General features: G+C 41.9%; 1 protein-coding gene across 10 annotated transcripts in view; it reads left to right on the top strand.

Moving 5' to 3' along the window:
* LOC147025186 (nuclear factor 1 A-type-like) overlaps window positions 1-15,588 on the top strand; it is a 265,419-nt gene that overhangs the window by 44,348 nt on the left and 205,483 nt on the right. For 9 of the 10 annotated variants that reach the window (XR_015059376.1, XM_085885868.1, XM_085885866.1 and 6 more), the window contains exon 2: window positions 15,083-15,588. This exon is cut by the window's right edge and continues 26 nt beyond it. Coding sequence is in view for 9 of the 10 variants with exons in the window: in XM_085885868.1 (XP_085741994.1) it covers window positions 15,083-15,588 (506 nt within the window). In the remaining variant the exon portion in view is untranslated. Of the gene's footprint in view, window positions 1-15,082 lie in introns of those variants that run through there. The other variant, XM_085885873.1, reaches the window with a different exon arrangement.

The following is a 15,588-nucleotide window of genomic DNA, read 5'->3' as shown; positions in this document are numbered from 1 at the left end:
GCCAGGCACAGGGACGAGGCCAGAACTTTTATCACTTTGTGGTGGAAGTTACTTTAAATTAAAAGGAGTTTGAGGCAGAGGGTCTATTTGTGGACGTTGCTCTGTACTGTGGCCAATGAGGGAGTCCAGGCATTGCATCGTGGTCAGTATGTCCAGGGGTTTTACCCCTTCCTGGACAGATGGCCAAGCTTCTCTCTTTGAAGGCCTACAGCCATGACTCAGAGATTAATATGCGTGTGAGAAGGGGGCGCAATTGTGGAGGGGTGGAGGAGCACAGCACAGGGGCACTCCACCAGGACAGCACAAGGAGGGGTTATACTCGAACCCCACTACCAATACATGGATACAACTTCTTAAAAGGAACACATTTAATGGAAATATACAAGTATTTACAAAAGACAATCATTCAAAAGGTAATGATAATAATAAAGTAAATAAATCCTACAGTCGAGGCACCTCTTCACACAGACTCAAATACAGACAAAGGGGGAAGAAAAAAAAGCCCTTTCTTTCAAGTATTCTTGTACTTAGCTTGGCCCAGAACCGGTCTTTGTGGAACTTGGAATTGAGGTGCTTCTATTCGCAGTTGCAGACACGCGCAACAAAAATGGTGCCTCGTTGCTTATCTCGTGGTGGGACAAATGCCCGTCAGGCAATCCTCGAGTGGCACTCCACACCAAGGCTCAGAGACCCAGTGCAATGGCTTTGTGCACCGATCGTCCTCACCGACCAAACCAAGAGCCAAAGGCCAGCGTCTTGCCTTACCACGTGAGCCAAATCGCCTCAACACTAATACAAGGATTGCGCCATCCACCTTGGGCATGTGCTCACCCTCAACTATTGCCTCTCAAAATGCGCCACCATCCCTTCCTATTTGATCATGCCTCTCAATCTTCCACCTCCGGGGCGTGGCCGACTCAAACTAAACCCAGGAAAGCGGGGCTTCTACCTGCTTGGCTAGCTTCTGACGTCACGCCCATCAATCATCAGCCTTGGGGGCGTAACACCGCACCACCTCCCCGTGTGGTGACATGAAACACTTAAGCTCACAGGTTCCCTACATCGTTTCATCGAGATGCCTCCTACACGTCCACGGACCAAGCAACTCCACACAATGCAATATTCCCCATTGAATTCCTTCATTTACCCTCACAACCATAACATTATTTTCTTGGTCTGTCAATTCCAGATCCTGCAGCTTGTGTGGTGCACTGGAAGTGTGTGTTTTTATGTCATTCGTTTAAATAATTATAATTTACATTGATTATTCATCAGTGTAAATAATTGAAACACACATTGATTAATCATTAGTGTAAATAATTCAAAGTCGCATTGATAAATCGTTCATGTAAATAATTCAAACTCGCATTGATTAATCATTCTTGCAAATAATTCAAACTCACTTTGATTAATCATTATTTTAAACAATTCAAACTCACATTGATTAATCAACAGTGTAAATAATTCAAACTCACATTGATTAATCAACAGAGTGAATAATTTGAATACACATTGATTTAAATAATAGTGTAAACTAGCCGGAACCCCGTCACAGACGGATTCCGTTCCATGAACGAAAAGTGTTTATTCTGCTTCAGAGTTGAAAGTTGACTATTGCCACTATGTGCGATGCACTCTTACAGGTACGAAGTTTCTTTCAGTCCAGGTCACAGTACCGAGAAAAACGTGACGCGACCGCGAGGAGGAGCACAAGATTGGTCCTTCAGTATTAATATATAGACTAGCCGAAACCCCGTCGCAGACAGATTCTGTTCATTCAACAACCCTCACCAGCTCACACACACTCGAGGGACATGGACTGGACAGGGTGTGCTTGCCCCCGCCTACTCATCCCCCACCCCTGCCCCATTCAATTTGCTTACCCCCGCCCAAAAATTTAATTACCCCGGCCCCGCCCCTTCACCCCCCGTCTCTTGATTCCCCGCCCCACTCGCCCCGCCCCTCTGTCCACCCCCTCACACTCAACCCCGCCTAATTCACCCCCAGCCCACTCATCCCCCGCCCCATTTCCCCCGTCTTCCGCTTTCAATTTGCTTACCCCCACCCAAAAATTTACTTACCTTGCCCCCCGCCTCTTCATCCCCCGCCCCCACCTCTTCACTCCTTGCCCCCCATCTCTTCATCCCCTGCCCCCGCCTCTTCACTCCTCGCCCCGCGTCTCAACGAAAAGTGTTTATTCTGCTTCATAGTTGAAAGTTGACTATTGCCACTATGTGCGATGCACTCTTACAGGTACGAAGTTTCTTTTAATCCAGGTCAGAGTACCGAGAAAAACGTGACTCGACCGTGAGGAGGAGCACAAAATTGGTCCTTCAGTATTAATATATTGAAGATACAATGTTTCTTGTTACATTTTTTGTGTCAAATTGACATTCTGAAGTAGTCAGCATGTGCAGAAGAGGGTTTTACATTGCAGACGCTATTTTCGAGGAGTGGAATTACACTCTCAGTGGTAACGGTCTGCCGACGACGGACGTAATGACGTCAGCGAATGACCAATGATGTCATGACGTCCTGACGCCTCTCAGCGGTGACGTCACACGTCGCCATGTAAAAGGAACAGTGTTTATTCTGCTTCAGATTTGGAAGTTGACTATTGCCACGATGTGCGATGCACTCTTACAGGTACGAAGTTTCTTTCAGTCCAGGTCACAGTACCGAGAAAAACGTGACGCGACCGCAAGGAGGAGCACAAAATTGGTCCTTCAGTATTAATATATAGATAGATAGATACAATGTTTCTTGTTACATTTTTTTTGTGTCAAATTCACATTCTGAGGGAGTCAGCATGCGCCGAAGAGGGTTTTACATTGCAGACGCTATTTTCGAGGAGTGGAATTGCACTGCTCAGCGGTGACAGTCTGTCGACGACGGACATAATGATGTCAGCGAATGACCGATGATGTCATGACGTCCTTACGCCTCTCAGCAGTGACATCACACGTCGCTATCGTCATGTAAACGAATGTAAAGCGAAAAGTGTTTATTCTGCTTCAGAGTTGAAGGTTGACTATTGCCACTATGTGTGATGCACTCTTACAGGTACGAAGTTTCTTTCAGTCCAGGTCACAGTACCGAGAAAAACGTGACGCGACCGCAAGGAGGAGCACAAAATTGGTCCTTCAGTATTAATATATCGATAATTCAAATTCACATTGATTAATCAACAGTGTAAATAATTCTAATTCACATTGATTTATCATCAGTGTAAATAATTCAAAGTCACAATGACTAATGAAGTGTAAATAATTCCAATTCACATTGCTTAATTTACAGTTGAAATAATTAAAATTCACATTGATTTATCATCATTGTAAATAATTCAAATTCACGTTAATTTATCGTCAGTGTAAATAATTCAAATTCACATTAATTTATCATCAGTGGAACTAACTTAAATTCACATTTACTTATTGTCCATCATCGGTGTAAATCATCTGAATTCACATTGATTAATCAACAGTGTAAATCATTTGAATTCACCTTGATTTATCATCAGTGTAAATAATTGAAATACACATTGATTTTTCATCAGCATAAATAATTAGAATTTAAATGAAATAATCATCAGTGTAAATAATGTTAATCAATCTTGATTAATTGTCATTGTCTGTAATTTGAAATCACATTGATTAATGATTTGTGTAAATAATTCGAATTCACACAAATGATCAATGTAAATAATTGAAATCCAGGTTTCATCAGTGTAAATAATTCAAATTCACATTGATTAATGTAGTGTAGCAGCAGAGCAAACCTGTTGTGCATTTTGTGATACAAGCACCAAATTTCGCACAAATGTACATTAATATGTTGTGAACATTTTCAGTTATTGGGCCACTTGAAATTCTCTATTTATGTCCGCCATATTGGATTTCAAAATGGCCGCCACTTGAAATCTACATTTGCTATTATCTCTGGACGTAATGCAGCTATTGACTTGATTCTGGTATCTAAATATATGTTTTTGGAGGCAAGGAATCCAATGGTACCATTTTCAACTTAATATTATCTATCACAGTCTGTTATATAATTTTATTTAGAAATTATCTAGGCAAATATTGGATTCAACACAATACTTTGAAAAGAATGTCTTAAGGCCCGGTCACACCTTGACGTTTTAGCCAACGTATGCCGATTTTTAATTTTTTTTTCTAAAACGCTGGCACACGTTGAATACGTTATGGGTAAGTTTTGATAACATTGAGAGCACGCTGAAAAACACTGCCATACGTCGTTGTACGCTGGCTTTAAACGTTGTACTTTTTGGTTGTCCTCAAATTTTTTCATGCTTGAAATTTCACGATGTATGCCGGCGTATGACTCACACGTTCCACTACGCTGGCCACAAGTTGTATGCACGGTCTGCGATCGTTGACAGACGTCAACACATGCTACTTGTAAGTTAATCATAAGTTGAGACACGCCGAAGTAATGTTTAGCGTACCCGAAACCTATTTCTAACCTATGATTAACGTGTTGTTGGCACGTTACGCGATCGTTGCCACACGTCGACAGACGTTACTTTTAAGTTACTCATAGGCTGAAAGACGTCGGTATAATGGATCGTCCTTGCGTCAGCGTCCACGGCCACGGCCAGGACACTTATTTGCAGCATTCTTCAAACTTTTCTTCGGCATGACGAGGATGTTCACACTTCGATGTCTAGCTTGGCTATGATTCCAATTGTCCATCGGCAGCGTCTATTTAAAATAGTCGAGTTTGAGCGTTTTAACAAGTTCAGAAGAAACGCTTCAAATTTCAAAACCCCAGCGTCAAAAAACAAAGGCGAGTGACAGCAATTTAAATCGTTCATTGTAAACAATGAAAATAGCTGAGTGGTACCGTTTAAAATTCGTTGAGTGTAAAAAAAAAAATCCAATTGTTGAGCGCAAGCGTCTACTTTCTATAGTGGGGTTTGAGCGATTTAGCACGTTCAATAGAAACGATTAAAATTTCCGAGCGCCAGCGTCAAAAAACAAAGGCGAGTGACAGCAATTTAAATCGTTCATTGTAAACAATGAAAATAGTTGAGTGGTACCGTTTAAAAGTCGTTGAGTGTAAAAAAAAATCCAATTTTTGAGCGCAAGCGTCTACTTTCAATAGTGGAGATGCAGCCATTTAAATCGTTGAGTGGCAGCCGATGAATAGCAAACCCTACGTCACCGGCAAAGATAAACTGCCGCACGATATGGATAAATTAGGCTATCGTTGGGCATAGTTTGTGAACGCCGGCTTCACGATAATTATTCGTTGGTATATCGTATCTATAAGTAATCGAAGCGCTCTATGCACATTATTAGTTCATTGTGCATTTGTCCAACCCGTTATGAATAGACCTAAATCGTAAAAACAAGCTATAGCTCATTGTTGAAAAAGCCCCATAAAAATTAGCCTCGAAGAACTTCGAACAATGGTGAAAAGATGTCTCCTACCCGTGGACACGCGGACGCAAGGAGGATCCATCATAACCCACACCCTCCCCCTCACACTCGCCTACTACTGCCAACATGAACAAACTACTACTAATACTAATACTAATACTAATACTAATACTGATACTGATACTGTTACTGCTGACATGGACATCGACTCAAAAAGGACTCGAAAACACTGTTGGGTTCCCTTTTATGAGCAGCATTTTTATATACCAATTCCCAAAACCGCTGGGAACACGTCTTTATATGGCAGTTGTAAGCTAGAAACATGTTCATTTATTTTTTTTTTGTCGACCGGAAGACGTCATTGGAATACGTCTACATACGTCGATGTGTGTTGGGACTACGTAAAGAATTGGTTCAAAGCACGTCAAACATAAGTTAGAAATAAGTTTCGCGTAAAAAAAGACATTACCGCGACGTGTTTCGACTTATGAGTAGTTTATAAGTAGCGTTTGTGGACGTGTGTAAGCGTCCACATATCGTGTGTAAAACTTATCCCCATCGCATGCGGAACGTGTGTCATACGCCGAGTACGTCCAAAAATTTTGAACATGTTTAAAATTTCTTGACGTACTCTACTTACTACGACGTATGATAGCGTACTTTAGCGTTGTACTCACGTATACCAAACTTACCCATACCGTATTTGACGTGTCCCAACGTTTTAGACACATTTTTCTTAGGTCGGCATACGCTGGCAAGATCGCCAAGGTGTGACCGCGATGTTGTCACTTCCATTTCTACGGCAGTTATGATTCGAATCGTTGTGCGTCAGCCTTTTAATAGGCTACGTCACGACGTCGTCGGCGATGCGTGCAACGCGCTATGCCTAAGTTAGACTATTGTTGGGCATCGGTTGTGTAGGCCGACAACAGGTTCCGCATTCGTTGGTATAAGTTATCTATAACACAACGAAACGTTCTGTGTCCGCTACCAATGCGTTATACATAAGACCAAGTCGCGATGAATACGTCCGAATCTTTAAAAAAAAAAACATCAAAAGTTCAACGTAAGCCAGCGTTTTACATACATTTTAATACGTTGCCATCGCTGGCTAAAACGTCAAGGTGTGACCGGGCCTTTAGTTCTGAAAATGTCTTAGGTATAATACTGACATGCTAGATGGTCTAGTATTTGAGGCTCGGTGTACTGGTATCTGAGGCTAGGTATATACCGGTACTGAAGATGCGTGTACATAAACAGTGTCATGTTAACAAGTTCAGCATTGCCACAAGTACATGTATGTTGTTGACTCATCGTCATGTGCAGTCCCCTTCACACACACACACAGAGGGCTGTGCACTGAAGGGCAGCCTTTTTGCACTTGCAGCGCCTCACACACCCTTTCTTGCACTTGCAAGAAACCAGCTCAATGCAGCTGTGAGCTGCCTCAGTTAGCCTGGTCCAGTAAAGTGTGTACTGTCCTTCTCCAGTCCTTGACCAACCCCAGTTGGTTGGTGGAGGGAGCTCTGGTGCTGGCAGCATTATCTGACCCCACACATGTCCACCTTGATACACTGCCCTCTTGACATGTTCCTCCAGAGCTGCCTTCGTTGGAGGGATGAGCTGCACATTGTTCTTCCTTGCGAAGAGTTTCCTCCTGGCCTTGTCAATGTCTGTGCATTTGCTGGTTCGATCATACAACAGGATCACGAACCTCTCGATGATGCACATTGCATCGTCTGGTATGTCACGAGGTGCAGAGGACAGCAGCAGCAGCGCCTCAGTGAGTTCTGGCAGTACCGTCCAGACTGCCCACGCAGTCTTCTTGCCATGTCTATGAAAACTAGACACAGTGTTGCATCCAGTTAGAGCGTGGAACATTGGTAGTGCACGAGCCTTCTCTCGTCCCAATCCAGCTGCTATTTCGTCTGCTGCTAGGTATCGGAAACTCTGGCCTGTTCCGAATGCCAGCCACAGTTTCTCTTCTGGTTGCAACTCCTGTGCCAGGGACACTGCCAGCACCACAACATCGGTGTCTACGGTCCGGATGAGTATTGCATGGTGTCCATGCTGGACTGCGTGAGATGCATGCAGCAACATCCGACTGTCAGCTTCTTCATGGTTACATGGGGCAAGTGAGGTCAGATCTGGCAGTAGTGGCTTGCTGAGCACTGCCTCTCCATCAGTAATGACGAGTTGCTTGTCCTCCTGGTCAAACCATTCCATGAGACCTGCTGAGAGGAACCTGAACAGCTCGGTCTTGTTGCTGTCCACTCGTAGGAAGTTCTGCCAGTTTCCTGGTATGGCTGCAGCAGCCACCACACGTCTCCGCACACCTTGTCCCCGCTTTGCACGTGTACTACCTTTCAGTGAATCAGCAAGGTAAATATCCCAGACCAGATCCAGGCGTGACACTGTTTGCAGCTTTGTGGACATATATGGGATGAAGATCTGTTGTGCATACTCTTCAAAGGTCTTTGATGCAGCCGGCTTCAGCATCTGGACGATGGCTGCTCCATCAAGCACAATACAGGTCGTGACAGGAGTCTCTGTCTTTGCGTCGGAGACTTCTTCCAAGCATGTGAGGAGATCACTCTTGGTACCAGTGCAGAGGCTTCCACCATCAGACAATGCAGGAGGACATGCCTGATTCTCGTGACAAAAGAACTCCTCAAGGTTTCCATCCCTCGTCTGGCAGCCAATGTACAGGCGTGCGAAGAGTTCACGGTCATTCTTGATGGAGGCGAGCTGTTGCTGACCTATGCTCTGGCTTCTTGGAGTGGAAGTGCTGAACACCTTCAGCTTGTTACGAGGAATGGGTGCGTCCACTGCCTTTGTTCTGTCTAACAGACACTCTCTGGTGAAAGCCTCGAACTGCTCTTGGCCAATCCTCTTGGCATTCATCATGGTCTCCACAGCAGCAGGTTCTGCGATCTCCTTTGTGTCCAGTTTGACTACATCCTGACTCTCCTCCTCAAATGCGTTGCCCATCTCCTCTATGACACCGACGAGAGAACGAACATCTTTCACAAATGAAGCCTGTACACTTGGCGTCTGATCATGATGACGTGTGTCTGCTGTTTGCCGTCTCCAGTGTTGGTTCCCATCCTGGAATTCTTCGATCACCCTGGCAACTTCTGGTCCCGCAACCATCCAGCGACGTAGGGCACTAGGGTTGTTAGTGAGCCCAACTGCTCCACCGTCTCCTTTGATGCAGGCATTTTTCTGCTCATGTGCCTGGTCAATCGGGATTGAAGAGAACACCCTCTGTGTTTTCTGAACGGTGAAGTGGCTTTCCCTGAATTTCCTGGCTACATCTGGGTGTTTGATGGTGAGTTCGGCCATGTCCTTCAGGTGCACTGGTATCCACCTAGCATAGTGGGTGTGATCCAGTGCATGGAACCAGGGGACCAGCTCTGTCAGAGCATCGAGGTACATCATTAACGATCCCTGCCTGAGAGAACGCACATACACTAGAACAAACCGTTCTAGTTCCAGCACGGTTGCCCAGTAGTGAAACTGGGGGATGTCTTCTCCTCTCTGGCAACACCAGTCTTCAAACTCCGGAAGGTCCTCTGCATCCCTGGTTTCTCCCAGACAGTAGTGGTTGTAGGCACGGTGTTGCAGGATGTACAGTGCTGCTGCAGTCACTTGATGTGAATTTATATTTTAGACTGCCAGTATATATGAGCTTGTCTGAGTTGTTACTAGTGATTTAGTATAGTTTTATTTATTTATTTATATTTACAGAACTAAGACATTCTTTTCAAAGTATTGTGTTGAATCCAATATTTGCCTAGATAATTTCCAAATAAAATTATATAACAGACTGTGATAGATAATATTAAGTTGAAAATGGTACCATTGGATTCCTTGCCTCCAAAAACATACATTTAGATCCCAGAATCAAGTCAATAACTGCATTACGTCCAGAGATAATAGCAAATGTAGATTTCAAGTGGCGGCCATTTTGAAATCCAATATGGCGGACATAAAGAGAGAATTTCAAGTGGCCCAATATCTGAAAATGTTCGCAACATATTGCTGTGCATTTGTGCCAAATTTGGTGCTTGTATCACAAAATGCACAATTCTTTTGAATATTTGGGCTAAGCCACCCCACGAATGATCAGTGCAAATAATCCAAGTTCACATTGATCCAATGTAAATAATTTTAGTTGAAATTGATCAAGTATCAGTGTAAATAATTATAATTCACTTGGAATAATTATTAGTCTAAATAACTTGAATTCACATTGATTTATCATCAGTGTAAATAATTCTAATTTACAATGGTTAATCATCATTGTAAATAATTTGAGTTCAAATTGATTTTTCATTGGTGTAAATAATTCGAGTTCACATGAATCATCTGTAAAAATGTTGAATTCACCATGATTTGCTGTAAATAATTTGAGTTTAAATTTATTTATCTCAGTGTAGATAATTTGAATTAGCATTGATTAATGATCAGTGTAAGTAATTCAAACTCACGTTGATTAATTAATTGTGTTAATTATTTGAATTTACATTGATTAATCATCAGTGTGAATAATTCTGATTGATATTGAATAGTCATCAGTATACATAATTTGACTTCATATTGATTGATAATTCAAATTTACATTGAATAATCATTAGTTTAAATAATTCGAATGCACATTGATTAATTGTGTACATAATTCAAATTTATATTGATTAATCATCAGTGTGAATAATTTAATTTCACAAAGTGAAAATGTGAACCTTCAAATCGTAATTGTTAACAAACCAAAATTATTCATCTAAACACCATCCTGTATATTTTTATTACATTCATGATTCATCTACCATGCGTTATATAGACCGTAGGTTTTGCCGAAGCTGTTTCTTGTCTCGGGTTATAATCATGGACGGGTCGCTATATCGAAACAGGTCTCTTAGATCTAATGATAACATAAGATTTTACAAATATCTTCCCCCTTTGAACATTCGATTTTCTTTTTCACGTGTTCAATTTACATTTCCTTTTTTTTTCAATAAATGATTGTAAATCCCACGTTACTTTCGCTCTCCGTACTTTGTGAATTGAATCATAACGACCTTCCCGCTCCAGATGCAGCAGAGCGGGCAGGTTCCTTGGGTCCTCGGCATAGGCTGCGCCAATTCATCCGGTCTTTCGAACAATCTGAGTCTGCAGCAAATAATACCATTATTGCTTTAAATTACACATCACGTTTATCAAAGCGAGCTCAATATTGCTGTCGATTCGTAAAGAAAAAACACTGGTCCATTCGCGAATGAGCATTTTGAGCAATGAATTGACGTTATCTACAATCGGTAGGTTGAGGGCACATTGAGAATAGTTTGTAATATTTCTACTATTTGAACATTACTTTTATTTCATATTTTCTACACGATAGGCAACGGGCTAACCAAGCAACCCTCATGTAAGTACAATGCACAACGAATGGCGTTAACGTGGGTTAAACCAGTTCGTACAAAAGTGTAACTTGAAATATTCCTTTAAAACCCCAAGTCAGGCTCTTTGAATCCACCGCAGGACGAAAACCTCCCTCCACTTCTGTTGAGTGTTTGGTGTACTTGGCTTGCTTACCAACTACGGTTTGGTAAATGTGAGCAGCTATACATGGGAATCAAACTCGCATGTACAGCCAGTGGAAAAACATGTCTTTAACTACTCAAGCAACCAGTGAACTCATTCTAGATGTTTGTTAAGTTATAATTTAATCCAGTAGGTTTCCCTACGTTGGAGTTAATTGTGAAACGTATTGTCCATATATCTTTAAAGGTGGAACAAAAAGTGCAGAATTTACTGCTTTCCATGATGCCGACGTATATTACAGATGCCATCACACCTTCAAATGGGTTGTGGGGATCATCATAGCGACACAAATTACAAATGCGATCGATAGCAGCAAACCTGCACCATTACACGGCATGACTCTGGCTATCCATCCATTCATCCATCCATTGGGACCATACTCTGTGCAGAGCGTTGGTGCTGCTTAAGCAGTCTCCTTGGCTGTTGGACACAATCCTGAACGGGTCGCCACTCCGACACTATACCAGCATGCTGGCACTCATTTTGCCGACCTCGGAAGGATGACGGGCAGAGTCAACCCCACCTGGAATTAATTCAACAGCCAAACAGGATTTGAACTCAGGATCCTTGGATCCCAAGCCCACCACCCTAATCATTAAGCCAACACCAGACTCTGGCTATGGGTTGCAGCTGCAACTCCACAAATGATGCAACCAGTAGCGCAATGGGATATATTCTGATCAGAATGGTCCAGTTAGTGCTGCATAGCTGCTATGCTGCTGATGCGGTGCCTCTCGTAGGCTAATGCAGAGGTTATTATTTTTGAAAGGTACTGTTGACAAGTGGGTGCTTTGCAGATGGGACAGCAGGTTTACCTTTAATAATAATAATCGTAAAATACTATGAGTTTCCTTCCAAGAAACGTTAACAGAGGAGGGTTGTCCCTTTTCAAATGCTGAACATTCAACAAGTAAGTAGTCTTATCATTTTAATGTCACTTGTCATTTTAATGTCTTTGGTATGATTGGGTCGGGGTCAGGTTGAAACCAGTGACCTCCCAAACTCCCGAGACTGAAAGCAGACGCTCTCACCATTATGCCACCATCATTTATTCATAAGAGCGGTACCCTTGAATAGCTGCGAAGCATTGTCTGTTTATCGTTGGAAACTGGCTTATGTTGAGGTCTCAATCACTGCACCTGCACCTTTACTTTGATTGTGATAAGTAATCTGGTAGAAACACTTTCTGTAATTATACTCTAACAGGCACTTAAGTATCCTCGCTTTTTGGTTTGATTCGTTATCGGACTGTAAACTGTCGGATTTGTGCTTCGCCTGGGGCAAGGCATTGCTTCAAAAAGTGTGCCGTCGTTAAGCCGAGTGTCCCGTCTGCTCACATTAGTCGGTAGATGTAAAATACCCAAGGTATTTTTCGTGAATAGTATGCAAATTAACGCCAGCACCCTGAAGAAATTAGAAATTCCTGCACAAGTCAGCTCCAGTTGATGTCAGGCATGGCTCACCGGTTTGTGTATGACTTGGACCAACAATAATACCGACACAAAAAAGGTGGACATAATTGAGACCATTAAAGAAGTAGTGGTGTAGGCACCATGAACATATAGTGTTTTTTAAAAAAAATTGTCTTGATGAGATGTTCACACATGGAGTACTTCCTTTGGAAGGCCATCATTTGCAAGGTTCTTCACGTATTTCCAAAATCCAAACTTGTCCAATAATGCAGGTCCCACAGCGTCCATCATTGTCACCTCTTGATATGTGCACACAGTTGTAATTTAACCAAGTTCGTGTACACATTTCTCGTTAGCGGATTCGTATTCAACTGGGATTAAAAGATTAATTTGACCCGCTTGTTGCATCAACGTTCAGTGACTTTGCAGTCGAAGTTATAAGCCTGGTGTTGGCTTAGCGTTTAGAGTGGCTGGCTTAAGGTCTTTGGGTCTTGAGTTTGAGCCCCTGTTTGTCGTTGAATTAACACCAGGTGGGTTGACTCAGTGTAATTAGTACCGGTGTACTGGTAATGGAGGGTGCTGTTTCAGCGGCACAGCTGTGCCTCCAGGAAATGATGCAACCTGCAGCCACAGGTTGCACATTATAGCTAGCTTGTCAAAATTATTCCACTGATGCAAGTCTTCTGTACATTAAGGTAAAAAAATTGGAATTTGGCCTTTGTACCAGCACACGACTACTGCTACTACTACTGGCTCCAATTATTCCCAGCTCGTGGGGTTGGCTGGGAAAGTTTTTTTTCCCGTCTTTTACGAACCAGCCGACCAGGCTTGATGATCGACTGAGAGTGGCAGGAATCTGTAATTTGTTCAGGGTGCTGTTGATAGCTCACCTCCTCTTCCTGAAAGACACCAAGGGAACCCGAATAACCAGCAACCACTAGTTCCTTTAGATTATCCTCCTTCAAATGGACAGCACACACAATGATGGATCGCCCTGTGGTGTGAAACACTAGGGTGATAGTTTGTAGGTGGGCTGAGATTCAAACCAAGGCTAAACAGCTCAGAGGGATTGTGCCTACCTAGGTTATCAGAGGCTGAGGCTATCCTGGCAATCCTATCACTAACATGCTTTGTTGCTTTTGAAATATCAAACCTCTCTCTCAGCTCATCAAAAAATTTAAGGCTTTTGTTACCTGTATCATATTGATAAGTATTCAAAGAAAAGGTGATATATATATATATATATATATACATATATATACATATATATATATATATGTATATATATGTATATATATATATATATGTATATATATGTATATATATATATATGTATATATATGTATATATATATATATGTATATATATATGTGTATATATATATATGTATATATATATATATATATATATATATGTATATATATATATGTATATATATATATATGTATATATATATATATATATATGTATATATATATATATATATATGTATATGTATATATATATATGTATATATATATATGTATATATATATATGTATATATATATATGTATATATATATATGTATATATATATGTATATATATATGTATATATATATATATATGTATATATATAATAGGCAGCACACACTATTTCAACTCCAATACTACAGCAGTACCTTTCATACCTGCTGTATTAGTGTTTCAAGTACCCAGCGTTTTGAGCATGGCCTGTCCCCTCTAAAAATGATTAAGCTTCATGAGATGCGGTTTTTATTCTCTTGGAGGAGTAAAACTCAAGAATGTTTTAAACTCCTCAAGCAATGCATAAACCAAATTCTCTAATGGTGCATCTGGCCTGTTTCAACCAGAGACGAGCGTTGTTCCAGGACACAAGACCTGCATTTGGAATTGGTCACGGTACCTATATCACCCGTCAGCATATTCTCTAAAAGGATCAGCATGAAATATTTTTCTTCCATTCGTGAAGACAAGCAGGCAACTCAGTGTGCTTCGTATTCGCTCAGACAAGGTTATCTGAAGTCTTCTATATGTTTGTGTAGTTGCAAGAGGACGGTTATTGATCCAATTAGATATGTGCATCCATATAAGTGAAGGGTAGGTGCTACTGATCCAATAAAAAGTCTTCCTAGTCAATAAAAAGTCATTGTCTTCCTAGTGGAACATTTGGAACCTCCAATCAAGTCCACTCATATCAGAAGTCACCACAGTATCGTTAAGGTCTTAAAGACGGTGTTGAGAGGTGCCTTTTTGCAGTGTTCTCAGTCCCCTCCAAAAGACAACGGACTTTGTATGATGCCTGTGAAGCACAAGGATAATAACTTGTATTCATCGTGTTCTGATGCGGAATTTAACCCACAGTCGAGTCACAAACTGAGCTATTTTTTCAGTGTCAGGAAAATAGAGATTAATGTTTATATGCAGCAGATTGAAACCTCAGACTTATAACTTCATTGAAAGATTCAGGAAAAGATTCTGTGCAAAATATATTCAATAACAAAGACCACTGAGCTAGAAATATGGGAAACATTTCATGCTTTTCCCAGATAATGTCAGTGGCCGAGAAGAATGATATTATATTGCATTTGAGTGCAATATTGTGACCCAGAATACCTTTTTTGATATACCTAACTCTCATCTATACCTTCCACCCTGCCAGGATGAATTCCACCCTTTCATTGAGGCGTTGCTGCCACACGTACGTGCGTTTGCCTACACGTGGTTCAACTTGCAAGCACGGAAGCGCAAGTACTTCAAGAAGCACGAGAGGCGCATGTCGTGCGATGAGGAACGAGCAGCCAAAGATGAGTTGCTCGCAGAGAAGGTGGAGGTGAAGCAGAAGTGGGCATCGCGTCTACTGGCCAAGCTGCGGAAGGATATACGGCCAGAGTGCCGAGAAGACCTTGTTCTCACAATCACGGGGAAAAAGGCACCTTGCTGCGTCATCTCCAACCCGGATCAGAAGGGAAAGGTCCGACGAATCGACTGCTTAAGGCAGGCTGACAAGGTTTGGAGACTGGACCTGGTTATGGTCATTGTGTTCAAGGGTGTACCGCTTGAGAGTACGGATGGGGAGCGCCTGGTGCGTGCCCCACATTGTGCATCTCCAGGCCTGTGTATCCAGCCCCAGCATATTGGGGTGTCTGTCAAGGAGCTGGACCTCTT

Source organism: Eptatretus burgeri, chromosome 6 (assembly GCF_056783735.1).
Source record: "Eptatretus burgeri isolate ZD-2024b chromosome 6, Ebu_testis_v1, whole genome shotgun sequence".
Classification (NCBI taxonomy): domain Eukaryota; kingdom Metazoa; phylum Chordata; class Myxini; order Myxiniformes; family Myxinidae; genus Eptatretus; species Eptatretus burgeri.
This window is presented reverse-complemented; position numbering and strand designations above follow the sequence as displayed.